We start from the raw sequence: 15,163 nt of genomic DNA on the forward strand, positions 1-15,163 counted from the left end.
AAACTGAGGAGTCGGAACATTTATCTACCGACTCCATTTTTGAACTTGGCATACCAATCACGAGCGATTCTTTCAGCTATAGCACCCACTATATACACAGCACAAATGTTGCAAGCAGCTTCTGCAGCCTTAGAACCTTGATTAAAAGCAAAAAGAAGGTGGTGTCGAAAATGCTCATTTCTCTCAACTTGACATTCCATTTTAACGATCTGAAAATTAACCAGTGCTATGGAGTCGGAGGAAATTTTGGGTACTGGAGTTGGAATCGGAAGTACAAAAAACTGAGGAGTCGGAGTCGGAACATTTATCTACCGACTCCACAGCCCTGGGTATAAACAAAACTTTAGGCAGGTTACCTAGTCGGCACTTATATGTTTAGACTTAGACCAAGTCAAAACAGGTATAAGTGCCGAAAAGGGGCCGCTGAGCTGATCGTGGCTGCTGCTCCTCCTTCGCCTAAAAGCCCTTGTTTTGGACGTTTGGGGCTTAGGCTTTTTTTAGGTTGATTATATTTTATAAGTTTAGACGTAGTGGTGGTCTGGGCATTTAAACAGCTGAACGTAGAGGCAGGCCATTATAAAAAAAAAAACCCTCCTTTTGGACGTTTTTTTTGATAATGAACATTTTCCCTGCTTCTATTTTCAACGTTTAAGGCCTTAGGCCAAAAGGGGACTTAGACTTTTTTTTATTATGCCCCTCCATGCCTTCTGTTATCTAGTGAAACTCACTAATACCTTCCTAAAAATAGGCTGATGCTAGATTGAGAATATCAATATAAATGGAATTGAAATAGAGACCTTGGATCTCAAGTGCCGGCTGTATCATTCTCAGATGGCCGGGTAGAGAAACTGCACCCGAGCTAAGTACTATAGTAATAATCATAAGAAAAATCTAGGATAAGGGTAAAAAATGAATTACAAAAGTATAAGTTTTCACATAAAATAATTTCAAAAAATGAATAAGAGAGACAAGTAGACTGATGATAGCCCGCAAGAAAGTTATTAGCCAAGACTGGTTCTAAAGGCAAAATAACAGCGGACACTTGAGATCCAAGGTCTCTATTTCAATTCCATTTATATTGATATTCTCGATCTAGCATCAGCCTATTTTTAGGAAGGTATTGGCATGTTAGAACAGACAGCATTTAATGTGGAATGTTATATTTCTAGTGCTGGGTAAATCATGAAAACGTTCATTTTAGTAGTGGAACCATTATGGACATTATAAGGATTATGTTTTCTTAGGCTTCCACAGCTGGCGTCATGAAGACCCACTACATATAAAGACAAATTGCAGACCTCATAGCATACCCTGAAGAAAGCCACAGCATGATGGCTTAAATGTCAGTTCTACCTACCCAGATATGGCGAGACCTGGATAACAACAACAATTATAAAGATTAAACTGCATTGTTTTCGTGAAGCAAGAAATTAACACCAGATTGTGACAACGTAGATGAATGCAATTAATTTTATGGTCAATTTGTATTCAACATACATTATGAAGAATGTTAGCATTTCTGTACAAAATGTTTTAATGAATAAAAATATTACAGTAGATTATCCCAGGAATTCAAATACAACTCCGCTTGTCCTATGAACAGCTGAAGAATGCTAAGCTAAAGATTAATGCACTGTAGCTTTAGAATTAGTGTGCCGAGCCAAAATCTTCAAATGATCAGTAATGTCACAGGTTGCTGGCCAGGCTGTATATAACCTCAGAATGTTTTTAACTAAACATATGGAGGTATATATTGCTTGCAAAAGGAGAGCTGCTTTAACTTAACAGTAAATGTTCCTTAAGTAAGGCTTATACAACATACACATCTGTGCTCAGCAGATACAGTCTCTAGTTTTCTGATTCCACAAAACTGTAATCGAGCAAGAAGGGTAGGAGAGCAGCTACCTCTGAAGATATTTTCTCCAGGCAAGGGGATTCTCTTGCACTGGGCAGCTGGTTGCATTCTCCATGAAAACTCAGACCATCGGCTGTGCCAAGCTTACTCAAGGCTTATCATGCTTAGTTTGCATCTCCAAGGTGGTAATGAAGCAAGCTGTCCCGTTGCCAGACCCTTGTATTTTTTTTTTTTAATATTAACCCATGCTCGATGTTTTAGGAGCATGATTCTCTAGGGAAGGATGGTGGTGAAATGTAAGACTGAATATATAGCTGATCAGGAAGGGGAGGAAGAGAATTAAATTTCATCTTAGCCAATGACTCACTCCATAAAAAGCATCTAAGTTGTATTTGTTTACTCAGATAACCATGCAGCGTTAAGCTGAAAAAAGACAACAGGGTTTTGAAACATTAGAGCTTCAGAGAAAATGTATGCTTATAAAAGGTTTCTATTTCCAAAGATATTATTGGGGTCCACATAATTCTTGACAGATCTGAGCATTCCAATCCCGACATCCGAGATGCTCTCTCTTAGCCACTGCTTCCGTAACTTGCCCACTAGAAAAAAAAAACAACAACTACTTCAATATATGCCATGAGAGTGGAAGCCAATCAATCTTGTGACCATGAATGAACACTGTATGATAAATGCTGTTATTCAAAAATGAGAAATGTTTTGCTTTATTTGATTTATTGAGCCCACCAGACTATCAAGCTCATTAAGCTCAATGTATTCCCAAAGGAAGATGGTGTTCCACATTGTTTTCTTAGCAAACTATGAAATGTAGATGCAACCACCACACTGGTAAATACATACATTTCTCACGAGTCTAAGCCACAATTTAAAGAAAAACATGAGAGAAAAATTGGGTCACAAGCCTAAACAGTATGTTTGAATTCTGATTGTACACCATATATATTTTAAAAGGATCCATTACTAAAGAAGCAAACATTTTCAGAAAATTATACCCTTTAAAAATAAAAGTTTTTATTTAAGAAACTGTGGGGTCCTTTTACTAGGGTGCCCTTGCCGTTTTAGCGCACGCTAAACGCTAGCACGTCCATTATATCCTATGGACGTGTTAGCGTTTAGCATGCGCTAAAATGGCTAGCGCGCCTTAGTAAAAGGACCCCTGTGTGTCGGGGAAAATTCTGTGCATCTTTTAAAGGACATGTGCACCATCTTCCACACACGTTTAAAATAAAAGAAAACATCACTTCAAGGTACTGCTCCCTGCAAAGATTGTGCCATTTGTTTAGATTAAATCATTGATTAATAACTCAGCCTCTTGAGTGATTATTATAACTCTTAAAATATACATACAATTTGTAAGTCCCTTATGCAAAGTTTTAAACATTTTCCTAATAATGAAGTACATATCTATTCTCTATGTAAAAGAGAAGTCAAGTAAATAAAATGAGAATAAGTACGCAAACATTTCAGATGGTGAAATGAAATATACGTTTTCAGATTTGCTTTAAAAACTGATAAATCAAATGTCTACTTTGAAGTTTTATTATGACTAAAAGAGCTTTCAAAATAGTAATTTATAAATGCAGAACATTTCTCTTACCAACTTAATTTTTTCCCTAATTACCATTATTGTAAGGATCAAGCTTTTAATGACTGATATCTGTCTACTGTCCTGTTCTTAATCTGGTGTATCTTAAATCTTTTTGTCCATTACTTTGGTAGCTTCTCCAGGTCCTACAAGGTGGCTTTATCAAAATATGAGCCATTTTGGCCCAGATTCAGTAACCAGCGCCTATGCCAATGGCTGCATTAAAAGCTGCCACCAACTGCGTGTCGACAGTATCGGTTACAGAACCACACCTGATACAGCTAAGATGGGCAGCTGAAATGTAGGCCCAGAAAACCTTGGTTTACATTTCAGCTGTCTATCTATGCCATTGTGGGATCCTAAAGCCAGCCTGCAGTATCCATAAGTTGATCATGGCAGGGGTATTTCCCCCCAATCAGCTGAGCCAGCAGTTCAGGGATCTTACCAGTTCAGCTGCCGCAATCCTCTGCCGCAATCAGCTGAGTGGCTGCAGCTGGGTCCCCCCTCCCCCGACATCGGCAGGAGGGATGCCCACTCCCTCCTGTCAGAACCTCCCCTCGAAGTCCTGCAGCAGGAGGGATGCCCATTCCCTCCTGCCAGAAACCATGATTCCCCCTTGAAGTCCATGCCAGAAACCATGATTCCCCCATGATTCCCCCTTGATGCCCACTCCCTCCTGCCATAATCCTCCTCAAAGTTCCATGGCAGGAGACATGCCCACTCCTACCTGTCAGCAGGCCCCCCCACAAACCCATGACCCCCCAAACTGCTGATACCCCTGAATCCCCCACCCTGACAACCCCCAAACCCTAGGTCCATTGCATCACAATGGCAGATCGTCCCCTCCCCAGTGCATCCTGGGATGCATCGGGGAGGAGCCTAAGGCCCTGATTGGCAAAACAGGGTCTTAGGACCCCTTCCCAGTGAATCCTGGGATATATTGGGAGGGGCCAATGGGAGTCCTAGGCCCCTCCCAGGGTATCCCAGGATGCACTAGGAAGTGGGTCTAAGGCCCTGTTTGGCTCGGGTGCCTAAGGCCCCTCCTATGGAAGGGGCTTTAGGCACCTGGGCCAATCAGGGCCTTAGGCCCCTCCTCATTGTGAAGCAGCAGGCCTGCCAGTAGGAGGGAGCAGGAATTCCTACAGCCAGCCTTACTACAGAAGGTATGGAAGGGGGATCGGGGTGGGCTTAGGGGTGCCGGGGTGGAGGGTTGTTAGTGTGGGAGTTCACGGGTATCAGTGGTTGGGGGGGATCATGGGTTTGGAGGGCCTTCTGGCAGGAGGGAGTGGGTATCCCTCCTGCTGTGGAACTTTGAGGGGGGGTTCAGGGTTTGGATAGTAAGGGGTGGACATCCCTCCTGCTGATGTCAGGGGTCCCTTGCTGCAGCCGCTCAGCTGATCACAGCAGGGGTACTTTTCCGTGTGCTAAGCTGATTGGGGATAACTTCCCCTGCTGCGATCAGCTTATGGCTGCTGTGGGCTGGCTTTAGGATCCCACAGTGGCATTGATAGGTGGCTTCCTATCTTGCCATAAAGTGTAGCTAGGTAGCCGCTTTAGCCTGCCTAATGCCACTTCCAGCACTGGCCATGCCTATTTGGCATTCTGCAGCCTACCTAGCTGCTATTCCAGCCACCTTTTATTTAGGCGTCAATAGGCGCTTCAACACTGCCATTTTTTGCTGTTTCTGATGGCATTTTTCAATTAACTTATGCATCAGCAGGGCGCCTACCATCACCTAAATTTAGGTGCTGGTTATAGAATTTCCCTATTTGGGCCTAACTTTTAGGCACCGATTAGTGCAGTATTAAGCATGATTCTGTAAAAGTTAGGCACCCATTGTAGAACCAGGCTTAGGCATCCTAACTTTAGGTGCACCCCTATTTATGCCAGAGTTTTCTTTGCCTAAATATCTGCACCTAAGTTAGATACCTAATGGTGCTAATCTCACAAAGAGGGTCTAACTGGAAAACATGCCCATGATCTGACCTTAACCACACACCCTTTATTGTAGGCGCTTTGTATTAAGCGCCTACTTCTTATAGAATCTTGTTTTTTTTGAGTTAGGTGCCTGCAATTAAAGCCAATTAATTACCAATACTGGCATGGATCAAGCTTATTCATCAATTAAGTTAGATGCTGATATTGGTGCCTAACTTTAGGCGGCATTTATAGAATCTGGACCTTTGGGCCTGATTCTATATAATTCGCCTAAAGAATTGGCATCAACTAGTGTGGTGTTAAGCTCAATTCTATAAAAGTTAAGGGCAGTGTATAGAATCATGCTTTGTGCTGCCTAAGCGGCATTAGGCATTACTAGGCGTCCTATTTATCCCAGGGTTTTCTTCATCTAAATATGAGCATCTAAGTCAAAAGCAGGCACCTAACTCAAAAACACACCCATGATCCGCCCTTAACCATGCCTACTTTAGGTAGGTGCTTTGGACAAGGCACCTACTTTTTATAGAATCACATTTTTCGAGTTAGAGGCCTAACTTTCAATTAAATCCAATTAATGGTAATTATGAAGTATTAATGCCAATTATCGGTGCTGATTAAGCCGGTTTATCAATTAAGTTAGGTGCCTACATCGGTTAGGTGCACCAATGTAGGTGTGGAATAACAGCGGATAAAACTGGATTTAGATTTTGTTCTGGAATACTTAAGAGGCAACAGATGTAACACACAATACTTTGTGTATCACATAAATAAGGACTTCTGTGGAAATACTTGTGTCTGCTAACTAAAAATGCCGTAAGTGCAGAACATATTAATTGTATACTAAGCTAGTAAAGTCTAATAAGTTTCGTTTCATATCTCCATTTCTCTAGTAAATAGTTCAGTTTCAATGGCTGGTCTTACATTGTCAATAAATGAACATTCACTCATTAACCAAAACCACCAACATGGATTTAATGGGTCAATCAGAGTGGCCTTAACTCTTTCATTAGTGACAAAGCAACATTCATCTTGTTGACCTAAAATACAATTCATTTGTCAGCTTGTGGTGATCAAGCATCTGTCACTGTGGCCACTTGAAAGGTAGTTCATGCTAAATTGGAGCCATCTTTGTGGCCAGTTCTCAGGGCAACCATCAAATTGACATCAAAATATTAAATGATGGGTAAACAACTGGAGAATAGAATATTTGTGCTTACATCTCTGGGGAACATAAAGTATCCATAGTGTGGGCTGGAAAAACATGGAGCCTAGAAAAATAGATACCTTAACTCCAATTAAAAAAAGACAAAAATTAATTCTTGCCCATTCCAGCGATACAGTTGTAATTTACTAGCCACCAAGTCCTTCCATTTAACACCAACAAATACTTATTGATATATAAAGACTTATTGCCCTACTTGAATAAGAATGAATTCTTCACAGATTGTATAAATGGCTTGCCTCTGCACTGCCACCTTCACTCCTATGCTTGACATGGAGCCAAGGGAGGCCGGCCGTACCATTCTCAAAGCTCATCTGTAATATAGTTTCAGTAAATGTGTCCTGTGGTTACGGATGTAATTGTCCTGAAAAGACTACAAACAACTGCTCCAACAAGATGGAGCACATTAGAGGCACAGCAGGCTACCCAGTAGCTTGCTTGTCCGCCTGTTTCTCCTCCTTCAGGAGCACAGCAAACTCCAGTAGGAGCTAAACTAAAAGTCTAAACTGCCACCAACAGTCACTGCATATTTAATGAAGTTGCTCACGAAGTGCTGGAAAACAGAAGGTGCTTGGAGTGCATCATTAGTTCTGTCAGAGTGATAATTTACACATCTATCTTGTCAAATTTTCTATGCTCTAGTCTTACACAATAATAAATCTACATACATTTGATTACTGAACTGGAAAGTGAGAGAGCTGTAGAACAGGCATATTATTGGCCCTTCGTGAACATTTGGTTAAAAAAATTAAGCAAATGTTATATCAAGTTTGTTTTCTTTAGCAAAGTAAAAACTAGTATCAGTAACATGAATGCAAAGAAATTCATATTAGTGATATCCAGAACTGAGCGATAGAAAGCAAATTATCTTTACTGTTAACTTTACTTCAGCCTTCTAAATACTTGAATTTTTTTGTATCCAGAATCTATCACCAGAGATCAGCAGGCAACTGATTTTCACAAATTTCTAGAAGCCATTAAACACACAAAGAGAATATAACATAAGAATTGCCATACTGGGCCATATCAATTGCCATATCAAGCCCAATATCCTGTGTCTAACAGTGGCCAATCCAGGTCCCAAGCACCTAGCTAGATCCCAAGTAACAAAACAGATTCTATGCTGCTTAACCAAATAAGCAGCAATGGATTTTCCCAAGCCATCTCAAAAATTGCCTATTGGCTTTTCTTTTAGGAAATTAGCCAACCCTTTTTTAAACCCCGCTAAACTGATTTCACCACATTCTTCAGCAACAAATTCCAGAGTTTAATTACATGTTGTGTGAAGAAATACTTTCTCCGGTTTGTTTTAAATCTACTACTTAGTAGCTTTTTCACATGTTCCCTAGTCCTAGTATTTTTGGAAAGAGTGAACAAGCGATTTATATCTACCCTTTCCACTTCACTCGTTATTTCACAGACCTCTATCATATCACCCCTGAGTCGCCTCTTTTCCAAGCTGAAGAGCCTTAGCCGTTTTAGCCTTTCCTCATAGGGAAGTTGTCCGTTCCTTTTATCATTTTTGTCACCCTTCTCTTACCTTTTCTAATTCCGCTATATCTTTTCTGAGATATGGTGACCAGAACTGCACACAGTATTCGAGATGCAGCCGTGCCACAGAGATACAAGGGCATTAAAACATTTTTATCTTTGTTTTCCATTCCCTTTCTGATAATTCCTAACATTCTATTTGCTTTCTTAGCAGCCGTCGTACATTAAGCTGAGGGTTTCAACAAATCCTCAACATGTGGCAAGCAGCTATTGCATGAATTAGTATGTGGTAACAGCATATGGCTGTAGTAACTGTTACTGTGCTGGCATGTATTAATTCATGCTACGTATCTTGCAAAGGGATGGGATATGGGTATGGACTGCACATTCCATTTAGAACTTACTGTGTACTGTTACCAATGCAGATTGTGCTACCTGAACTTATCACACAGCAAAAGTTTCAATATGCACACTCATATAGAGAGGCTACTGGGAACGCCCCCAATAGTCACTGCACAGGCTTTGCACTTATCAAGTAACAAGGGAAAAGGTTTACAACACTTTACTTAGTAAATGGTCCTACAGATATGGTCAGATAAAGTAAATGGGTCCTACAGATATGGTCACTTTCGTGAATAAAAATTTAGAAGAACATCAATTGTACCCGACATGAAAAAATTTGTTTTGGGCTGTGCTAGCTTCCAAATGATTGGAATGGGTTAATGATAAAAGCAGCTGTGGAACAAAAAAAAAAAATCTTAAAAATGTTTCTTAGACATAAAATATAACAAACCCTCAGGATTTGCAACACAGTTTCATAACAATGACATTACAAATGCAGTTAAATTATCAGTATGAAAACTGAAGTAGCCATTTATTTTATACATTGTAGTTAAGCAAAACAAATATACCATATTCAGCTAATATTCAGCATTTAACCAGTTCTGGGGCACTGCATAAAGATAGGATTGACTTTTATGCAGTGACCTTGGCTGGTCAAGTGTTGAATATTGGCACTTAACCAGCCAAATGCTGATGATGCCCCTGGAATATCCCTAAATAGCCAGTTTTGTGTTAGACACTAACCGGTCATTTTCAGCAGCAATAACTGGTTAAGTGCCACTTAAAATGCTAAATTAGCCCCAAACAAGCGATTTAACCAGCCAGAAACTGTTTCTGGCTAGTAAAATAACTTTGAATATAAACTCCCATATTTTTAAGCCAAGGATGAAATGTAGGGTGAACTTGATATAGTGTCTTCTGCTAGTTTAGATCAGTGTTTCTCAACTTCTTCAAGCCAAGAACTCCCTAAGCCTAACAAATACCGAGTACCCCCACCCAAGCTCCGCCCCAGACCTGCTAAAGCTCCTCCCCAATGCAATTTCTTCCATCCATTTTTCATATAAACACAATATAATCTTAATACATAATGGTAACCATAAAATTAAAAAAAACACAAAGCACACTGTACGCACAGAAATTGTTAATTATCATTTATATTCAGAGTTTTTTTCCCCAAAGAGGTCAAGACAGATGACTTTAAAATATGCAATCAGTTACAACAATAGAAAAATAGACAAATATAGAGCAAAATATAGACACCAGATATAAATTCACAAAACTGACATATTTTGATCACAAAATTGAAAATAAAATTATTTTTCCTACCTTTGTTGTCTGGTGATTTCATGAGTCTCTGGTTGCATTTCTAATATTTCTGCTTTTCTGCCTATTGAACGCTTCCTCTCCTCCGGACCCCATTCTCTTCCACAACCAACATCTCTCTCTCACTGTCCCTCCATGAGTCCAACTTTTCTTTCTCCACCCTTATTGGCAATATGTCTCTCTCGCTCGCTCTCTCACTGTCCATCTGTCTTGAGAGATCTAGACATCTCTCCCACCCCATCTACTGCCACATCCAACATTTCTCCCTATCTCAACCCCTGGAACAGCATTTTTCACCACTGCCCACCAGCCCCATTTCTCCTCAATCTGTCTTGAGAGATCTAGACATCTCTACCACCCCTTCTACTGCCACATCCAACATTTCTCCCTATCTCATCCCCTGGAGCAGCATTTTTCATCACTGCCCACCAGCCCCATTTCTCCTTCTATCACCCCTCTCCAGCACAATACCACATTTCTCCCTCCATCACTATGTCCAACATTCCTCCCACTTGCATCCCCTTCAATCTGCCCTCTCCACCACCATATCCAACATTTCTCCCTCATCCTTCTATTCCCCATGCATCTCTACCTCACTCCTTTCTCTCTCTATGCCCAATTTTTCTTCTTCCTTTCCCCATATGCACCATCTCTCACTCACACACTCATGCCCATCAATTCTCCCTCTCTATTCCCTTCCTCCTATGTTCCGTTAGTGCCCCCATGTGTCGAGTTCATGCCCCTTCCCCCCCCCCCCCCCGGAAGCCATCCTGTCCACAGAAGCTGCAGGAGCCACCGGGTATCCCTGCCTGACCCCGCTGAAGCCAAAGCAACTGCTGAAGATGCCTTCCTATCTGCCCACCAAGCTGGCACGCTCCAAATCCCCCACCCAAGTAGCAACTCTGTGCAGGAATGGGCCACAACGGTGTGTGCAGCAACTCACATGTTGCATGCAGCCAGCTCACAAGCCTTCCTCCGGACGTCAATTCTGACATCAGAGAGAAGGTTCCAGGCCAGCCAGGCAGCAATTGGCTGGCCCGGAACCTTCTCTCTGACATCAGAATTGACGTTGGGGGGGGGGGGGAAGGTTTGTGGGCCGGCCGTGTGCAGTGTGTGAGTTGCTGCACGCGCCATGGCCCATCCCTGTGCAGAGTTGCTGCTGGGGAGATGAATTGGAGCGTGTTGGCTCCGGCTTCGTGACAGTATTGGCTTCAGGGGTGGTGCAGTGGGTGGGCAGACAGGGAGGCAGGGATGGATCTCCGGCAGTGGTGGCTTCAGCAGGGGGGGGAGGGGGGCAGGCAGGGATCCCCATCGGGAGGGAGGCAGGGAGGGATTCCTGGCAGTGGCCAGGTCACGTACCCCCAATGATACGCATACTGCGTGTTGTGAAACACTGGTTTAGATCTTTTAGGATTTTTGGAATCGATACATGACAATATTGTCATGTGACTCAAACTTCTTGCCTAAACCTATATTGAAGGCTTAAATCTAAACATCTCTTTTTTGTTGTGGAAAATGTAGATTCTTCCAGATATGACATTCTACTTTGTAATTATATAAAACAACTAGTGTGTAGTTTATTCTTTTCCTTTCCTGCTGTGGGTGTGACATACATTTATAAAAATATAGAAAACCAGCCTCAAAGACTCAACAAAAGCATAGAGAGCAGGACAACTGCCCAAATGAACTATGCTTTTCTGGAGCACAGAAAACTATCAATGGCTTTGTTTCATAGGAAATCTTTTCTTCAGTTGAAGACTCATGTGCTTACTATTGGGACAGCTTTACTTTGAGGTTTCACTGTAAATGCCTGATTAGCTTTCAAGGGAACAATTATGCCTTTTTAGATTCTGCATAATTAGAAATCGTGTGTGCAAGAAAGGCCATGAACTTCCAGTAAGGTTATATAAACTTGGCTCTATTCTTGTCCATGCTAAGCACTCCTCTTATTTCTAGTCTGGCAATATAAGAATTGCAGTAATCATTTTTTTTAAAACTAGGTTTCTGGCAGTTGGCATTTTGTGTGCTCAGTAGCCAACAACAACAATTTATTATTTCTATAGCGCTACCAGGTGCACGCAGCGCTGTACATTGTACATGTAAGAGACTGTCCTTACTTAGAAGAGCTTACAACAGACACACAGAGGGAGCTAAAAGGTGGTAGGGGACTATTAAGGGAATGACAGACAAATATATTTGTTGGGTCAGTGTTTAAACGCAGCTTCAAATAAGTAGGTTTTTAGGCTGGCTTTTGTCACATTGTTAAAGCATCTGCATTAACTCAAAACAAACGTGCAAATTCAGATTAGAAAACACTCTGAAATCACTTTTTAAAAGATTTTCAAGAAAACAGAAGTATAACTTGGGTGACTAAACAAAGGTAGCATTAAAAGTGATCAACTATTGTCCTTAAGTACTAATGAAGTCACAAAACCAGTGAATTGTCAGTCTTGAGGTCTGTCACTATTTAGCTTTGATATTTAAGTTTCATTCTTAGTCTATACTGGGTTTCACATGTTCTTACTTGTTCTTGTTTTATTTTCCTTTTCTGCCTTTCCTTTTTTCATCTTCCAAACCAACTGCAACTAGTTTCTTCACCATAACAAAAGACCAATCATGCACAGGGAAAAGAAAAACAATTTTCTAAGGTGCTCCATATTGCAAAACTTCATAAGCATTTTGTCTGAATGGTGATGGTTGAGCATTGCATTTAATTCTGATGTAACTACTTTATTTTAGTGCCTTAAGCAAATCTTTATCATGCATCACTCACACCAGCAAAGTGCTTCCTGACAGCTACATACCAAGAATACCCACATCATAGATTACTTGCTGCTGTTTCTTTCATTCCCTATGATGTTTCAAACCCTGTAGATAGCACATATGATTGCAAAATGAATTCATTTGTGACCTTTTCACCAGTTATATATTGGGCATATTGCAAGGTTTAATCTGAAAACAGTAGCCAGTGTGTTTGACATAATACTAGTGCCTCAACCAGTGAATGAATAATGATAAATCTGACACTTTTTCAAGTAAAAACTGATCTTCGGGGTATGCATAATAAATGTGCCATGTGAGAAATTTGGATATAATGACTCCAAATTACACTAATCTCTCTAATGTATTATTTATTGTGGATATTCTGAAAAACTGACTAGGTGTGTCTTGACTGCGTTGAGAATACTTGCATTATGCACAAATGAAATAATATTTCAAACACATTTTTACTCATATGCTTGATGCTACTTGTAAAAAGGGCAAAATTTAGGCATAGTTAAGCTAGGCACATGTTCAGGGCCCAAACTTTAGGGGCACCCTGTGAGATCTTCTAATTTAGTGTTCCCAAGGCTAATTTTCACTCTGGCAAATCAGCTGCTAACAGAAATAGCAAGGGTATGCCCAGAGCCATAGGTGCCTGCAAAAAATCTGTCAGTTCTCCCCACCCACGGTGTTCTTCAGTTGGTGAAAAGCACTTTTTACCTGATGATACCTCCTCTGCCTGTTTTTCTCTGCCATCAGGACCACACAGGGTCCTGTGATCTTGCAAGACCCTTTAGCCCCCATCTGCAGAGGAAAGCTGGTAGAGGACATAGAATCAGCAGGATGAAAGTACTGCTTGCTGATCCTGCTGGCTGGAAGTAAGGGGAAATGAAGGTTATTGTCAAAGGTGGGGAATGAAGGAAGCAATGTGATTTATTACAGGAGGTGGGGTCAAGCTACACTTTTGTAGGGATTTAAAAATGTATTTATATTACAGTGAGGGCCCAATGAACTCATTTGAGTAGAGCCCACCAAATGGTTAATCCTGCTCCTGTATGTAAACTATTTTAAAGTCTAATTTTTGTTATTGACAGGAAATATTTATAGAAATATATACTACTCTTTATTTTATGAAATTTCATATCAGACAATACGGTTTGGGTATATAACATATATACTCGAATATAAACCGATCCAAATATAAACCGAGGCAACCTTTTTCATCCCCCGAAAAAAAGGGGTGTGGGGGGGGAAGAAGGTTGACTAAAAAATAAACCGAGGTTAGAAACTTGGGTTTCATTGTAAGTCAATCTACAAAGACTAGACATTTTTGTCATAAGTTTTAATACATTATTTAACTTTACAATGTCTCATTTTAACCTCTTTGCTTCCCTGACATAAACCTTAAAAATAGAAGAAAGTTTTTGTTTGTAATAGCACACAAAAGACAGACAAAAAAATGGATAAAAGTTACAAATCATAGAGATAAAATCAAGCAATATGGCACTTAATGTATAGCATAGCTGAAATATAAATTTAAAACAATATTACAGAATATAATACAATAAATAGAAGCATAACCACAATACTAGCAGATAATTACTAAAATTACATGCATTATGCATGTGTACCATGTTACATCATAGAGGTAAAATACAGCATTTAAGAAAAAACACAAATCAAAGACATGAAGCTGGAGCAATAGAACATAGCATAAAATTCAGCAGTCATTACTGTGTAGGCAGCAGAGATAACATGTGGGCACATGCACAAAAATGTTTTCCTAGACTATCAATATCCCTTCTTCCTGTTAAAGAATATTTTGTGTTAACTAAAAATTTAACTGCTGAAGATCATATCCTAAACTTTTGAATAGCCATAGGGTTCATCTTTCAAAGCACATCAAGCAATATTGTAGTGGAGCATGAAAACGAAAAATATATCATGTCCTTTGCGGAAGTTATGATTTGTGTTGCTGGTTAACTCCAATAGCTGTCTTATTTACAAAAGTGTTTACAAACTGTGCCAAGGTTTAATTTGAGCATATACAAGTTTTAATGGTATGTGTTGAGAACAACAGTTTAGATTATTCAAATCCTTCCTTCTTTAAATAAATCTTTTAACTAGCTAAAGAAAATTTGTAGCAATGGGCTTGTTTTCACGGCCACTTCAGTGCTACTACCTCCCCACCCGATAACTGGCACATTAGTCCCACCCCCTCCGGCTGACCGGCACTGTTCTTACCGGCACAGTTCTTTTCCAGTCTGAAGCTAAGGCTAATGATCTATGTTGAGCTGGAGTGGGGCCTTGTATATCTGGACATGCACAAGTCCTCTGCTGGCTCCTTTCCAAGATTCTCAGAGAGGATGGGAACTGGCAGGCCTTGATCATGTGCAAATGCACAAGGCCCCGCTAAGGCTCAACACACAGTATTGGCTTCAGTTTCAGACCGGAAAAGAACAGTGCCAGTAAAAATAGTGCCGGTCGGCCGGACAGATGTGCCAGTCATCAGATGGGGAGATGGTAGCATTGAAATGGCTGTCGGGCAGGGGTGAAACAAGTGCAGTTTAGTGGGTAGGGAGGTGATAGGCCTGAAGTGCCGGTCGGGCAGGGTCAGGAACAGAAG

The 15,163-nt window shown here is 40.6% G+C and overlaps 1 protein-coding gene across 1 annotated transcript in view; it reads right to left on the bottom strand.

The window, feature by feature from the left end:
- Positions 1–1,456: 1,456 nt before the first annotated feature.
- The window catches only part of AGPS (alkylglycerone phosphate synthase), a 300,029-nt gene continuing 286,322 nt past the window's right edge, over positions 1,457–15,163 (bottom strand). Inside the window, exon 20 of the mRNA XM_033946176.1 lies at positions 1,457–2,454. Within this exon, the coding sequence (XP_033802067.1) occupies positions 2,333–2,454 (122 nt within the window). The 3' untranslated portion in view covers positions 1,457–2,332. The remainder of the gene's footprint in view (positions 2,455–15,163) is intronic.

This window comes from Geotrypetes seraphini, chromosome 5, assembly GCF_902459505.1.
Source record: "Geotrypetes seraphini chromosome 5, aGeoSer1.1, whole genome shotgun sequence".
In the NCBI taxonomy this organism is placed as follows: domain Eukaryota; kingdom Metazoa; phylum Chordata; class Amphibia; order Gymnophiona; family Dermophiidae; genus Geotrypetes; species Geotrypetes seraphini.